The 17,835-nt window shown below is 35.8% G+C and overlaps 1 protein-coding gene across 1 annotated transcript; it reads left to right on the forward strand.

The window, feature by feature from the left end:
• Positions 1–14,385: 14,385 nt before the first annotated feature.
• On the forward strand, positions 14,386–15,679 carry LOC121757472 (dof zinc finger protein DOF3.7-like). The gene is made up of 3 exons (XM_042153013.1): positions 14,386–14,401; positions 14,534–14,978; positions 15,068–15,679. The coding sequence occupies exons 1-3, from the start codon at positions 14,386–14,388 to the stop codon at positions 15,075–15,077; spliced, it is 471 nt and encodes a 156-aa protein (XP_042008947.1). The 3' UTR covers positions 15,078–15,679.
• The last annotated feature ends 2,156 nt before the right edge of the window (positions 15,680–17,835 follow it).

Genomic DNA, 17,835 nt, shown 5'->3' on the forward strand with positions numbered 1-17,835 from the left:
TGAGAAAATAATATTTGGGCCCCAAAATAAAATAGCATCACAAAACTGAAAATCCGGCCTTAATGGAAGTACAATGCCCCACCCACTGAAAATTAGAAAGATACAGTTCAATTAAATTTTATACATTAATTTCATGCTATTTTCAGAAAATAAAGTAAATGCTCAAATTGCCTTAATCAGTAGAAATGTGGATGACATTAACCAGAACATATCAATTCAATTCAATTTACCTTGGGTTCGAGTTCATTATAATGCAGTTTTTAAATTTATGCCTATTTAGTATTTACCGATAAAAAATAATATGACACGCATTCTATTTTTGTTTGAATTTGATCAATAATAATATAATATCTTCTTTCTTGATTGATAATAAAATTTTTGAAATCATTGAGATGGCATAATTTTAAGACTCGCACTCAATTTTGGCTCACATTCAAGAAACCAAAAAAATTGAGTTCAGTCGGGGTCCAAATAGATGATTTGATGATATTTTTCAATATGATCATCGAGGTGGAAAATTAAATTACAAAATTTTAAAAAAGAACACAATAATTTCGGAACTAGGAAAGAATCCTAGATCCTTGTTTAGATAATCTTTAACGACTTAATCCTAACTCCTAATTTGGTTGATAGACATCCGACAAATGCTGCAGCTTCAAAGTTTCTCCATATACTATATCTCTAGTTAGTGCTTTAGTCAATTTTTTTAATAAAACCTAAAAAAGGGAAGGCTATCGAAAAGCAAATAGAAATAAAAACAAAGATACAAAAAAGAAAAGAAAAACGTGATTTTTAATAATGATATTTATAGCTAATAAAATACAATAGATCAGAAAATTGAAAGATGGAACAATATCGCTTATCACTCCAGTGTCAATGGGCCCCAAATGGACCACTGAAAAGTTGAAAGATGCATGACACATAAAATAATCTATATTTCTAAATATCTTATATTCATAGAAATGAATATTTCATGCGATTTACAAAAAAATAAAAATAAAAATAAAAATAAAATAAAATGCTCCATTAGCCTTAAACATATGGAATACTTAAATTAATGTGTATGACATTATTCCCAACTTTGATATTGGTCATATGGAAATATGGAACACTATTATCTTGTTTCTAGATCATGTTGTTGCTTCAATGAATTTCAAATCGTTATATTATAGTACTCCATCTATTTTGCGTTAATTAATACGCTTCTCTTCGACATAGAGATTAAGAAAGAGATGTTTTGTGAGTTAAGTGAGTTTGTTAATGGAGTAGATAAAGTTATTTGACTCTATTAACTTAAAACTTTTCGAAATGAAAAAACGACTCTATTAACACAGATCATAGAGAGTGTTGGAAAATAAAATTAAATACATAGTAATAACTAAAATTAACCTAATTCGCAAGTTTTGGTCCAAATTGGAACCTTTTACATCATCAAATTTATAAATTGGTAAACAAAAATCCCAGTTGCACGAATTACTTAAACTTAATTTGCTTTTAAAAAGATTTTATGTTTGTGTTACTCAGTCACTGTAACGAGTTGAACCAAATATATTCAAACTCGAGCTTAAATTCTATTTACCAACAATTTAATGTAATGAGTTTCTTTGAGCCTAAATAAGCTCTGTGTGTGTAGAATTCAATGAAAATACGACATTTCGTTTGGAATCCATTATTTTCATAGAAAAGTTTGAAGTAAATTGACGACCATGTTAACTAATGAATTTTGCTCTAGAAGGGCTTCACTAAGTTTGAATGAATTCTTGTTAGACTACGATTCAACTAATTAGTTGGTGAAAGTCCTAAATAGGCTTTGCTTTTGAGGGGTCTAGCTAGAAGAACCTACCATTATATTGGTATATTCCACTCTAATTAATAAGTTAGAGGTTCGAATTACAACCAGTGTTATAGCACTACATAAAACTTATCTTTTCAGTACATAAAAATTGAGACGCGCGCTATTACAAGTGTTTGAAATTTTTTAAAAATAACCATATTTAAAGATGCAAAAGAAGGCGTCCCTAAATTGATGACAAACTATTATAATCTTTTACTTTTTAAGGACGCTTCTATTTGTGTCCTCTAAATTTAGTTGGAACACTAACAAAAAGGATACTTTATAAAGCGTTGGTGGTATAGTTAGACGCACAAATTAGCACCCCTAGCCATTTTTTTGTTGTAGTATAGTATATGAGATTATATGTTAGATGTTTGAATTACATCAGATGCATATATATATAAATGTATGACAGATGTGTGATCCGTTACTAACTTTCTTAAATTATTAATTTGCTAACTCATCAATGCAGTGTATTAAAAATGTCAACACGATACATTGAAATGTCAAAATAAACTATTGATATTTTAATACATTGTGTTGACATTTTAATGTGACCGCATTGAAATTTTTAATACACTGCATTGATGAGTTGAATTAGTAGGTTAGCAAATTAAAAAAAGTTAGCAATATAACATATTAGCAATTTAAGAAAAAGTTAACATTATAACACACGCACATCCCTAACTAAATCACAAAGCCCACCCTTTATAATAAAATAAATCCGTAACCCAACTGACCAAGCCCACCCACAATAAAATAAAAATCCCCACCGGCCCCTCACTCCACTTTCAATTATACAAAGCCCAACATATATGTGTGTGCAACGCATTTGCTTTCAAAATACATAAATTAGCTTCTAACAAATAAAGAAAACAGAATAGTATCAAATGTAGCAACCTCAAAGCCAGTTATCTTTTTCACAACCAACTTTTTCTTCCCCCAGGAATGGTTTACAGTTTACATGTTTATTCATGAAAATTTCTAAAACTTCCATCAAACCTTCTACTTTTTTTTTTTCAAGAACGCTATTTGTGGGCTTGAGGTTTAGGCAGACCTCCAACCCGTAAATAATATCAAGATAAAATGTTCTAACAACATGATCTTAGCCCAAAAGTGACTAGGATCTAAACAAGAACATGAAGAAGCCAAGTAGAGGTTCCACAAGTCGAGATCCTCCGTACTATCAAGTGGAAAAAACTGACTATATATATAAGAGGGAAAAAAATACTTGGAGTGACATATTTTCCCGTTTCAAAAGTCTCTCAATTGTTAATATTTTATTTTCGTTTGTCCCAATCTTTCAAAATCAAAATCAAATCTTTATGCTACATCTTTTTAAATTTTTAAGTTTTAAACAATCTTCTACCTCCCTGTGGATCGACACTTGAAGTACTACTTACGATATTGTATTCTTGCAGTATCGTAGTATTATTAGAGTTAATTAATTAAACTTGATATATTGTGTGAGCCGGATTATATACTCTAAAATATGCATCAAGTTTTGGCGCCGTTGCCGGGGAGGCAATAGGTTGTTTAATACTTAGTAGTTTTATTTTTGTTTTATTTTGTGTGATCTTTCTTTTTTATTTTGTTTAGCTACATAACTTGTGTTGTTGGGGGTGATAGCCCTCTACCACGTCCGGACTTCAAGACGAAGGAGTGTATATTTTAGGTGATATTTTTCTTGATTTTTACACTCAAGCACACACGTTTTATAGGACTTATCCCGGAGTTGTCGAGAGGTCTCGCTTTCGGTAGTATTGTAATATATTTTGTGTTTGTGCTTGGTTTCTTTTCTGTTGTGTAGGTGTCATAAAAAAAAGAATAGTGAATGCACACTAGATCAAGGGGTACTCCGCCATTTATCAGCTCACATATCATAGAAGACTACCGAGAGGTCTAGAAGTAGAGAACTATCCGGGTTATCAAAGTCCAGTTGGAGAGAATCTCGTATTCAGCTCAAGTTCAGAAAGTAATAGTTGGACAGAATCAGAAGCAAAATCGATGGCTGGGAATGAGTACAATGAAGCCCCACCACCTGTGGGAAGGTTTGGAGATATCCTTAGATCGGGAGTTGAACACCCGAGGGAGTTTACCTACCCAAATGACAATGTCAACATTCCACTTCATTATATCAATTTGGTGAATGAAGGAAATCTTTTCCATGGACGTGATGGTGAAGACCCAATGAGCCATATAAATGTCTTCTATGAGTTGACAAATTCTCACAGACCGCCAAATGTGGAGCATCATCGGATCAAGAGAGCTTTATTCACTTTCTCATTGAGAGAGAAAGCAAGGGAATGGTATGACTCATTACCGTGCTACAATATTGAAACATTTGAAGAGTTGAAGTCGAAGTTTCTTTTGGAGTACAATTCCTCAATGAAGATTGAGAAGTTGATGAGTCATTTGCCGAAGCTTGGAAGAGATTTACAGACTTGTTAAAGAAATGCCCAAGTCATTGACTAGCTCCAGGGCATGATCTCTTGAAATTCTACAAGGGACTTAATCATGAAGGCACGAGGTTGGTGACTGCATGGTCAAGTGGGAACTTGGATGATTTGACCCATGATGAAGTGAGGGCACTATTTCAGAGATTGACGAACAATCAAAGGAACTTGCATAATCCAAGAAAGGTGGGTGCAGGAGATACATTTGGTGCTACTAAGGAGCCAGAGTGAGTATCAGCTATAGAGGCTCAAATGGCTTATTTTAATACTCAAATATCTTCAATAACAAAATCTGTCAAAGCCTTGCAATTGACTCATCAGCCCTAAGCTGTAGTTGCGTTGAAGTGTGGGGTATGCCAAGGAGGATATTATACAGATCAATGTCCAAGTCTTCAAGGACCGCCAATGAAGGATGTGAACTACATTTGTAACAATCATCAAAGCTTCAACCAAGGACCTCAATATAGCAATCAACAAAATTGGAGGCCGCAACAAGGGAATTAGAATCAGGCTAGTCCTAGTAACACTTCTGGAAACCGATGGAGGAACAACACTCAACCTCCAGGTTTTATGAAAAAACTGCCTTATGAAGATCAAATGGGGCATATAATCTCTTTCATGACTAAGAGCTAAAAGGAGAATGAGAATTTCAAAGATAAGATTGTGGAGAAGTTTGGACAAGTCGAGGCAACATTGAGAACCCTTGAGACTCAAATTGGGCAGCTTGCTACAACATCTCACACAAGAATTTCTGGTACCGTTCCTAGCGACACTGTTCCTAACCCTAGAGGAAAGGAGCATTGCAAGGTAATTAAGTTAAGAAGTGGACATGAGCTTAAGTTTCCAATCGTGCTAGATGCACAAAGTGGCCCAAACATCTTGCACGCAGGGGCGGACGAGTTGTTTGGCTCACAAACCTCGCACGCAGGGGCGGATGAGGGGAGTGAGTGGGCCACTACAGAAGCTAGAGAAAGTCTACAAGGAAAACAAGAGTCAACTATGAGTGATATCTGCAAGAAGAATCAATTAAATCCGGCAATGGATCCGAAGAGTCCATATAATTTTTCAGATTTTATCCAGCCGCCTCATTTCCCAATCGAGAAGAAGAAGAAGAAGAGAAAGAAAATAATTCAAGAGAAGGGACTCGATTGGATGATGAATATCATTAGGAAAGTTAATGTAGATGAATATCATTAGGAAAGTTAATGTAGATGAATATCATTAGGAAAGTTAATGTAGATGTATCCTTGGTGGAGAACATTCAAGAAGATGGTGTAGTAGTGTTGAGCGCATTTTGCTCACAGTTGGTGACGGGAAAAATCCCGGCTAAAAGAAGAGAACCCGGTTGTTGTGTGATCCCTTGCGAGATAGGAGAGAAGAAGTTCCCGAGATGCCTACTTGACAAGGTTCGGGAATATCATTGATGGCTTTGAAGACTGCGAGATCAATTGGTCTTGAGGAAAGAGTTGAACCAATTAATATTGATCTCCAGCTTGCTGACCACTCAATCATCAAGTCAAGAGGTATTATCGAGGATGTTTTAGTCAAGGTGGATAAGTTAGTGTTGCCGGTTGACTTCATTGTCCTTGAGATAGAAGAGGACAAGGACATGCCTATCTTCTTTGGAAGGCCATTTTTAGAAACCGGTGATGTTGTGATTGAAACCAAGACTAATATGGTCATGTTTCGTTGATGGCGAGAAAGTGGTTATCGAGTAAGAGAAGGCGGAGAAGCATGGATAGAAGTCGAGAGTGAAGAAGGTCGAGCCAACGACTATAAACAAAGGCGATGATTGGGGGGCAACCCAAGTTTTTATTTGTTTTTCTTTATTTTTTATTTCCATATGTTGGAGGTTTTGTTAGCTCAATTCTTTCCTCAAGCATTTATTTTGAATTGAATGTTTCTTTATGTTTTGTTTTGTTTTATTTTGTTTTGTTTTGTTTGTTTGTTGTAGGAGCACATTGGAGCTTATGAGGGAGCACACCTACAATTGAAGATACACCCACTGTCCCACTCATATGCTATGGATTTCATGCCAAGTTTGGGGGAGTCTTCTATCATTTTACTTTTTATGTTCTTCTTTGCTTGCATTGATGACAATGAAGCATTCAAGTTTTTTTTTGGAGGGGGGGGTTGTTTGAGTTTGGATGAATTTTATGCATGATGCACGTTTTCATGGGTGTATTGTATGCTAAAGGTGTTTTGAATCAATGTAATTGACGGATGCATGCTTTATCTTCTGACTTCTGTTGGGAAATCTTGCTTGATTTTACTTGATATTTGAAGCTTAGGACTAATGGAATTTGTGCATTGATTTGTTTGAAAGAACATTTTGTGACTACAACCGATTTCTTGAGTTAAGTAGTGTGAAAGTCATATGTCTTGTGGAAATTATCTTGGATCTATTTGCTTTATTGAGTTGAGTGCTTGCATTCATTTGTGTTAATGATAAGGGATGATAAGGCACTAGGATGAACTCCATCGCCAAATATTGACATGCCTAGTCCAACAAATGATCCCCTAGAAGCCACTTCGAGCTTAATCCCTTTTGTTGTGTACAAATACTTAGCCAATCACTTAGCTACTAAAATAAGCCTCATTTTAGCCTCATCAATAAACCTTACTACTATTTGGGTTTGCAGCTCACTTCACTTCTACACACTTTTAGGTTTTCATGGGGAAATTGTAGGGTAGTTCTGGGTTACTGGTTGCTAGTTAGTCGTCGGTGTAACACCGTCCTCGTGGAGGGCGAAGAAACAATTTAAATCGCTTTCATTTTAGTTTTCTGTCGTGAATTTCACCGAGCTTCGCCGTTCGGAGCTCTGCCCTGTTTTCTGTCGAATTGCTTTAGTTTATGAAATTTCTGTTTTTCGCCATTAACGAGTTTCTGTTGATTTCGATTATGGGTGTTCATTATTTTGCGTTTGTTGTAGTTGCTGAGTTGGATGTTTGAGTTTTGTGTTCGTTGATGAATTTGGTGAAATTGCTGGAATCTGGTGTTGATCGAAGTAGATCTGGGTGAATCGGGAACTATGGAGTTGATTTTGGTTGCTGTTGGGTTCAGACTGCTTGGATCCGGAGTGGATTGAGCTTCCGACGTTGGATTTGAAGAGTGATTGAGATTTATGCCTAGCTTTCGTGTTTTCATTTCATTCCGCCTAGTATACGTAGATCTGTTTTATTTCCGGTTGTTTGCAAGTTTCCGACGCCCGAATATTTACATTTTGTTTGAATCTCGGTATGTGCTCTATTTTCTCCATCTTCGTGTTTGATTTAGTTGATGTGATGCATGTCGTTGTTAGTTAGATGCTTTGTTAGTTAGTTGCAGCTTTAATTCCGTATTTGATATTTCTAGGAGTTGGTCCCCAATTTTTAGTTGTGTTCTGTTTAGCTATAGTTGGTAATCGTTTGCTCTATCTTGGATGTAAGTTTAAAAGTCCGTAGTTCTAAGGATGTTAAAGCACTGCATGTTGTTTACAGTTTACTAGGTCTAGTGTCTAATTTTGTGCCTAGGTCTAGAAGTAGAATACCTCAACCAAAGTTTGCGTGGCAGCAGCCGTTTTCTAACCAAAAATCTCTAGATGCTTTCTTGCGCGTCCATCTTCGTGGGATCGACCCCTTGCTTCTCTATACTAGTCTATAGTATAACGGGTTGAGGGATCTTTGAAACGCGAGAGTTTGTGTGTCCATAGCCAGAGTCTTCCGTGTCGCCTTGAGTTTCTAGACCTAGTGTTTAGTGGATTCAGTGGACTTGGTAGCTCAATCTAGGAATTTATTATACGTACACTCACACGACAGACCACGTTTCATATCCATATTTATCCAACCTTATCCCTAACCCCATTACAACCTTTGAATAAAGACCTTGGACTTTATAGTTGATGCATTATGGGTGTTTTGTAAATGGATTGGTAGAGTTAAAGAAGTTTGATTTGAAATCCGCGGGTCTATATGATAAGTATTGCTTGACGAATCAATGACAATGGTATGAGTTGTAGGTTATGTTTTCAGCTAATGGTGAACTATTCATCTTGTACATGTTCAGTGCATGTGATTAGGTTGATGTTTTAATCCCTTCATATGTTTCATTGTTGAAGGTGTAGAATAATACAAGTCTAGTATGGAACTTGGAGTGACATATTTTCCCATTTCAAAAGTCTTTCAATTGCTAATATTTAATTTTCGTTTGTCCCAATCTTTCAAAATCAAATCTTTATGCTACATCTTTTTAAGTTTTTAAGTTTTAAACAATCTTCTACCTCCCTGTGGATTGACACTTGAAGTACTACTTACGACACTGTATTCTTGTAGTATCATAGTATTATTAGAGTTAATTAATTAAACTTGATATATTGTGTGAACCGGATTATATACTCTAAAATACACTCAATGGTTCTTCGGAATTATCATTATTTTTCCCTTGTACATTACAGTGGTGTTGTTTTAATGCTAACTCATTTCTCATTATTTTTGTGCTAATCTTTCCTTCCGTAATAAATATGGGATATGTTGGTGGACCTATCTCTATTTTGATATGGGCTCAGCTTAATTGTATTAAGCACCTGGCCCTAATTAATGTGTGTGATGGCGGCCCAACTGCTTGTCAGCCCGTTACTTACCCTAGGCACACCGATGGCCTCCACGTAGTACTCCACGAGGATCATGGCTGTAAGCAGTTCGTTTTGAGGTTTGTTTGTTTTGTGAGACATTTAGTCTCATTGACTCTTGGGCTCTATCCATTAGGTCCGAAACTCTTCTTTGACTCTCTCTCTGTCTCTTTCTTCGGGAGACTAGGATTTTCTCTCTATGTTTTCACCTTTTCTCTTCTCCGATCGTCTTCTCTAGTCATCTACTCTCTTCTTTTAGTGAGTTAGATCGATGACACTTCTAGCAGAGTTATCCTCTTGGATTTCCTTGCGAAGTCCAACACTAAACCGGTTTCTGTTTGGTCTCCTAAGTCTAAGGAGATTTGATGGTTTCTGGAGAGTTTATAAGCGTTCTGGTATTGTTAGAGTGAAGCATATGAGTCTGGTGTGTTCTTCGTGTAGAGTAAGCTATGGTGCGTGGTAATCGGTGAAACCCTAGGATTTTTAGTTCAGGTTGTCCTATAGTGCTCATATTGTGATTGTTGATTGAGAAAGATGAGATCCTTGATCGGTATAGTTGCTGTAATCCTCTGATTTCTTATTAGTTACTATATTTTTTTACTACTTATTCTTAGATCCGTAAGGATCTAATGTCTGGTGTTACTAACGGTGCTATTGAGTGTGCTTGTGATATTCAGTGAAGGCTAAGGCTTGAATCGGTGGAGATTCAAGTAGTGCTAGGATTCTTTAGATATCTTGCATTATACTCGTGATTAGCTTGTGTAACTGGTCTGTGTTTGAGAGATTGACTATCTCTCGAACTAAAATACATAAAGAGGTCTCCTTAATTAGTGAATTCCCAATGATCTGATCCCTACAATAAAAAAATGAATTCAGGGACATTTTTAAATTAAGGGCAAATTGCCAATAAAGTCATGAACTTTCAACATAGTTTGATTTTTCCCGTGAACTTTAAATGTTGCATGAAAAGTCATGAACTTTACCAAACTGTGTAAATTTCCATCCAACCCGACCCGATAGATTTCTTACACAATTACTTATCATCTGTGGAGTACCGAAGATGTGACTTGGAAAAACTCTACTAATTTACATTATTTCTCTTCTATCTTTGCAATCTTTGACCTTGGACTATCATAGACATACAAATAGAACAAATGAAAATATACAAATCGAATTCAGCATACAAATCGACACAAACATACATATCGAATTCCACAAATCAAATTCAGCATAAAAGTAGCATTAATTCCACAATTCGAATTGAACCCTAAAGTAAGATAAGTTTGTGTCAGAAATCTATCGGGTCGGGTCAGATGGTAAATTTACTCAGTTTGGTAAAGTTCATGACTTTTTATACAACATTTAAAGTTTACGAGAAAAATTAAACAATGTTGAAAGTTTAAGACTTTACAGGCAATTTGCCCTTAAATTAATATGGTAAAACTTTAAATTGTATATAAACTACTCCATCCGTCCGTCATTTGGAGTCTCATTTCTTGGCGGGCGGGTTTTAAGAAATGTGAAGAAAAGAGGGTGGAAAAAAGTTAGTGGGATATGAGTCTGACTCCACTTATTTTAACACAAGAAATTCCCGCAAGTGTACGGGGCTAGTGTAGCACAAAGCAAGCAAGAGTATCGTATCCCACAGAGACAAAATGTATAAACTCAAGTACTACGGACTGATGTTAACTACTCCCTCCGTCCCGGACTACTTGCACTTATTTCCTTTCTTGGCGTCCCAAGTTATTTGCACTCTTTCCATTTTTAGTAAAAATTATCACCTACAGCCGCAATTGTTGACTTTGTTATACACTCATTCCTTAATCTCCATGCCGAAAAGGAAATGTGCGAGTAGTCCGGGACGGAGGGAGTACTATCTAGACAAATCAAAGGTTTGGTTTTGGTATGTAACTATTAAACATAAACAAAGTAAAACAAGAGACAAAAGAGCAAGTTTCAAATAGGATATCGAGGTAGAGCCATGGATCCGACTACAACAACCACAATGTAAGCAACTCAGCAACTTCGATTACCCATTGAAGTCTCTAGGATTAGTAGGAAAGTCGCTAGTCTAGGCTAAGCCCCCTCTCGAGTGCACTCAACCCGTTGATTAACTATTAATATTGAAGTCTCCTTCTAATACTTCACAATTAACACCTTTAAACAAAAGACCCAAGCCCTCACTCTAGAAAATTCCTTTTCCTGAATGCAAATTATCTAGGCGTTGTTCATTCTTTTATCAATCCTAAACCGGTATCTCTCAATTACACAAATCTAGGTCAACATGTCCAATTGGTAGCTAAGCAATTGAATTGAAAAGGCATAAGAATGAAACAAAATAATCACAAGAGCAAAGGTAATCAAAAGCTATTGAATTATTCACAAGTGTTCATTGTAGTCTTCACCAAAACTCTACAAAAGATTTACCCACTCATATTCAACTCAAAAACACAAGAATAATCCATAAACATTGAATTGAACAAGAAAACCAATGAAAATACTCCCAAGGATGGATTGAACGACAATTCGTCTTCTTCTTCAACCTTGTTGAGGATTGGGACTCCTTGTCTCTCAAATCCGCTCTCAAACCCTCTCAAAACTGCTTCTGGGCGTCTCTCCTCTCTTGGTGTCGAAAACCTAGGTCTCTTTTATACCCGGGGTGGAAATATACATCCCGCACGCATCGCCCGGTCGGGCAATTTTAAGTTGCCATAACGCCCGGTCAGGTGAACTCTCTGGATTCCGGACTCCTTAAAAAACGCCCGGTCGGGCGATTCTTCCTAGAGAATGCGCCCGGTCGGGCGAATTCTCTGTACTCCAGCCCCGAACTCCTTTTCACCTGTTTTAACTACAAACACTCAACAAACTCATCAAAACACCTAAATAGTGGATAATGGATGCAAACTCAAGTAATAAGCTATAAAACACTGAAATATTCACGTTAAACATCCAAAATACTTGATAAACTACGAGTTTATCGGAGTCCCACTTGTATATATTAGTTTTAAATGAAAGATGAGCGGGATGAGATAGTGGAAGGTGAAACCCTATTACCATTTATGGTAAAAGTGAACGAGACTCCTATTCGCGGACGGACTAAAATGGAAAAACGAGACTCATATTCGTGAACGGATGATGTATCTATTATTTGAAGAATTGAACTAAACAGAACGGAACGTAAAAAAATTACAGCAAAAAATAATTAAACAACTAATTACATATTGAAGCGAAAAACACTCCTTCTACAATTTAAATAAAGTTTCAACTAATAATATAGTGTTAACGTATTGTCTCTAAAAATAAAATGATTTCATCCTAGCATGTAAAAGCACCATCAAACCCCCAAGGCATCAAGCCATCAACGAGGGAACTAAGCTATGTGTTCCTAAAGAGTGTTTCATGTATCTCACTGTCATTTAAAACGAAATAACTCTTAAGTTAATAAAAAGAGGTAGTATCTCTTAGTGTAATACTAAGTAGTACTATTAATAAAAAGAGGTAGTATCTCTTAATTTTACATGCAGATTTAGCTGCATATTGACCTTTCTACCCTTATAAAAAATCACATTTTCCCATTTAGTCCTCAATTTGACCTACATGCCTGGCTTTGAGCATCCACATGAGTCGAAATATGAGATTGTACCGGGAACCATTTCCACCTGGAATCCTGACATTGAGTATCCACAGGAACAGGTTTAGCAAGGAATAGTTCATGAAGCATGATAACGGCTTTGAGGACAACGTGAACATATTGTGACACTGTTTGACCAGATCTCCAAAATTCAAAGCCAGCAATCCGATTTTTTTATGGTGTGAGAGAACATATAATAACATTGCTACTTGTTCTTCAACAAAAACATATTTGACATCTTCCAAACCTCCCATCTCGCGAAGTAGGATACATAATCTGCCAAAACAATTTCGATCCATTCGAAGGTTATCTACACATTCCCGGTCACTTACTTTTGCCAACCTTGTGAATCGATGAACTTGAGTGGGGATCCTTTGCAGTCGGCTAAATTTACGACGTATCCTCCTTGTGTCTTCAGCTGCGTCCCCATTTACGAGAAGCCCTTTCTCATCCAAACAACATATAATCCGTAGGTGATGCAAACGAATTATATCCAAAATAATCACAACCAAAGACTCTATGTTTAAACCACTAGTAGGCATCTTTGTTGTATTTGGAAAAACTAACACACAAAATTTAGTCTGTCAATTGATTTTAGACAAAGAAATAATGCAATTCAAACTGATGCAATTCAATAATCAATTTAATGCAAGCATTCAAATTGCACTAATCAGTTTCTATAAAAAAAAGTTTGGAAACACTCTAAGCGCACAAATCAATTTGATGCAATTCAAATTGAATAAAATTCTTGCATCAAATTAAATTGAATTCTAATCTTCTTGGGTTCAAGTAACAACAAGCGAGAATTAAAGTCACATAACATTATTCCTCAACCTATATTATCAATTGCACAAAATTTAAGAGCAAACAAGATGTGAAAATTACGACAAGATGTGAAACAAAACCTTTTCAGAATTCGATTTACTGTTCAAAAATTGGGGTTGAGTGCTCGTCACTGAACTCAGATTTGCGTCCTTCAATTTCCAGATCTGCTATCTATGTAGCAGATAAAAAATTGATACATCAATTATTATCGAATTGTAAATTACAGTGAACTGAACTCGGATTTTGTCTCGTTCAAACGCTGCACCACCTTCTCGCGAACAACACCGATGACGGAAGTTCAAAAAAATTGGTATGAACTCATTTGGTGGAGTTTTAAAGTCAGTGTGTAAAGGAATGAGGGCAGTGATGGGAAGGAAATTTTATTTTTGGAGAAGGAGATAACTATCGGGGGCAATAGTCCCGATAAGTTAACAAGCGTATGCCAGTTTACATTCATGGGCCTCAGCAGGCCACGATTATTTACACGGGTCAGCGAGAATATTAATAAGGGTATCAAACATATGAGTTTGACCAGAAACAACGCATTTTCTGGGGATATGATGGGTATCAAGCGAACCCTTATACTTATAACGAGTCGAATCTTTTCCATCACACGACATTTTTTTCATAAAAAAAGAAGCCAATGTATGACAATATGCAACATTAATGAATGGACATACGTCATAAGAAACTGTTAATTGTTTTACTAGATGATCAATTATGAGTTTCAATTGGTATAATTACTTAATTATGAAGCTACACACAACACCACTAAACAAAGCAGTGACGTAAGAAATGACAATTCACTTGTTCCCCAAACCAAAATTGTAGGAAGCTTATATCATAATGAATGCATACATTATAGATACACAGTTGGGAGCTTGTAGGCCCTTCTCAAACCATTTTAAAACCTTCCTTTTCCTGCTTTTAAACACACTTTCAAGAAAGCAACTGCTTTTTTACTTCTTCAAACACCTCTCTCTCTCTCCCTCCCTCTGGCCTTCCCCTCTCCATGGATTCAACCGCTGCTCAATGGCCTCCTCCACAGGTACAATAAATACATATATATATACACAAACTTGTCAGCTTTAGTTTTTTGAAATTCATGTTTTGATAAAAGATTAATATGATAGGTGAATGAGAAGGTGAGGTGGTCAGGATCAAATGAGAGGAAAATGAGGCCACAGAAAGAGCCCTCGCTGCAACTCCACCAACACCAAATTCTGCTACTACAACAACTACAGCCTCTCTCAGCCCAGATACTTCTGCAAAACATGCCGCCGCTACTGGACAGAAGGCGGCTCCCTCCGCAACATCCCTGTCGGCGGTGGTTCCCGCAAGAACAAGCCTTCTATTTCAACTAATTTGGTGCCTCCGCCACAAAACCCTAAAATCCACGATTTCAAAGCCCTAAGCGAGATCATCTCATCTTCACCGCCGCAGCAGCATCTCTCGTTGCTGGCGGATCCGTACTCGTCCTCGCTCAACTTCTCGCTGGAAGGGCTTGTGAGCGGCTATGGAAGCTTCCAGGGGCTTCCGGAAACGAGTGGGAAGCTTCTGTTTCCCAACAATGCTCCACATCAAAATGGAGGAGATCATGGATATTGGAATGGTGGTGGATCATGGTAAATTTATCCATTAATTATCTATTTTTTATAATTACTGATGGGAGATAGCTTGGGAAAAAAACTGACCTATTAATATTGTGTTCCAGTTTTAGGTAATTATATCTATGTGGAGTAGTATCTTTGGTTGTTATATAATAATAATAATAATTATTATTATTATTAAGGATGTTGGTGTTAGAAGCTTGTTTTTAGATATGGCTTCAGGTTGCAGTAGCAAGTGAGGGAGATGGTTTATAGTGATAGAAGAAGAGATTGCAATTGGCCTTGATTTTTGAATGGAATTAACCAGCTGCACTACTAGTTTATTCTTCTATCAACACAAGGAGAGAGCTACTTTGGAATTAGAATTAAGTCTCATTTTCTTTGCCTATATAATTGTGTAATAGGAGTAACTTAATTATAACTCAACTTTTTAATTATTCAGCTTTGTAATGGATTTGCTATATCTTTGTTTGGAAACACATACTTTTTGTTAATTTCTTCAATTCTCTGTTTTTGGTATATCATGCATGCTATTGTTTTGGAATTAAGAAATATTTACAAATATGTGGGCACTTTTTTCATGAAGATTTGATTATTGTGGTTAGGTCTAGCTAATTAGAGGAGATAGTTTGTACACACCTGCTGCATCTTCAGAGAAAAGAGGAAAGCAGATTTACCTAATAATGGTATTGGTATCCAAACAGGCATCAACAGTGATACAGACTCATTCAATTCATTCACACATATAAATAGATATAAATTTCCCAAGTTACTTTTAAAGAGTTCCCCATGCCATGTTCACCTTTCCTATCACTTGTTGAAAGATCTGAAAAACCCTACTCACTTTTGTTATTCAATGGGACCCACAAACATTCCCCTAGACAATTGTGCTGCTGAGGAATAATCTCCTCTCTCCCACTTAGATCTATTCTACAATACCCGATTGACATTGTCAACCGATTACCACGTGCTAACGTTATTTGTCATCTGTTGACATTAAATCTTAAAATCTAATGGTCTAAATCATAGTTTAGAGCTTATAGAAGAAATGTCGTTTACATTTATCACTACCATATACTATTATATACCACTTTGTGTATGGATATATTCATATATTGTTATTTGTTGTAATGCACTATGTGTGGTGTGGGCATAATCACGACCCCAAAATCTGTAGCACCACAACTCATGAAGGAGTTTTTTTTTTTGCATCGTTTCCATTTTTCTTTTCTTTTAAAAGGTGATCAATAATGATTCTCCTTTAACATCAACATCCATGATGATTTGAACCCCATTCTATTAGATGGAAGACTCAACTCAAGTTCACTTCTAAACTATTGTCATTTATTTTCGGGTAAAACACATTTAAAGATCCTAGTACCAATGCATTTTGTTTCATTACATCATTTTACAATTTTTTTTTTGTTTCATTCGGACCTTATATTAATGCATTTTGATTTACGAGGGTTTTTGGTTGATCTTTACTTAACGGACTTCATAATTTAATTAAATCTTTCTTGTGTTAATTACATTAACTTATTTTTCTTTTTTTTCTTTTATTATTTTGAAGTTAATTCAGTTGCAATATTGACTATTATTATTTTAAATGATAAATTTATAACTTGATGACATGAAATATCAAAAAACGTTTATTTTCCCAATGCTTCTTGAATTGATATTGCAGCTGATCCAAAATAAATAATTTGGAAAAAAATCAACTAACATAAGAAAAGTTAATTAAAATTTTGAAGTATGTTAAATAAAGAACTAACCAAATTAATAATATAAGTGTAAAATCATTAGTATAAGAGCATCCACAACCGTGCTCTTGCCAACGAGCACGGTTGTGGGCCCGGCCCCACTTTTTCTGCCTGCTCTTAGGCAAGAGCACAACACCCACATCCGTGCTCTTCCGCAAGGACGAGCACAAGGGTCTCACCATTCCATTATTCAATTTAAATAAAAACATTTCCACAAAATTAAAATACATTAAAAATACTCGGAATAATATTACAAAATACATTAAAAATTAAAAATTACATAATTAAAATCCTAAAAAATAAAAATTACATAATTAAAATCCTAAAAATTAAAAATTACATAATTAAACTCCTAAAATTAAAAAAGCTCACTACTCGTGGCCGAATTTCGCCTAAATAAATTATGAATGTGTGTATTTATAGATGATTTTGGGATTAAATTTTTTAAAAAAAATTTAATCCCAAAATAAAAATTTCAAAAAAATGGTAATATAATCTGTATATTTTTGGGAATCCGAATTTTTTTTAAAATTTTTGATATTATTTTCGATTTTTAAAAAAAAGAAAAAAAATTGCCAACGGCCAATAGAAACACGGCACGCCGCCCTGCTCGCTGGCACGGACATGCTCTTAGCTAAGAGCACGTCCGTGCCAGCGGCAAGAGTGTAGCAGCAGACAAGCGTATCCTTGCCGGCGGCAATGACAGACGGACGGCATGTTGCCACCGTTGTGGATGCTCTAAGGATCTAATGAAAAAAAAGCATGTAGAAGGACCTAATGAAACAAAATGTATTTGGTATAAGGATCTAATGAATGAAAAAATATCTAGTTGTCTTTTGCCTTTATTTTCGTATAAACACAAAAATACATAACCATAGAAATAATTTAGCATTATTTCGTGCTTAATTTCCGTGAATAAAAAGTTTATTTATAATGCCAAGAAATGGATATAAAAACTCTTTTGTAGGAGTAAAATTTAGTAATCAGAGAGAGAGAGAGAGAGAGAGAGAGAGCAGCGTCCGTACTATTTTATCGTTTAGCGAGTTGGAATGCACGTTCCTTGTTTCTGCTATATAACGGCCACTACTAGACATATCACAACAATGCAACTA

This window comes from Salvia splendens, chromosome 12 (assembly GCF_004379255.2).
Source record: "Salvia splendens isolate huo1 chromosome 12, SspV2, whole genome shotgun sequence".
Lineage (NCBI taxonomy): Eukaryota > Viridiplantae > Streptophyta > Magnoliopsida > Lamiales > Lamiaceae > Salvia > Salvia splendens.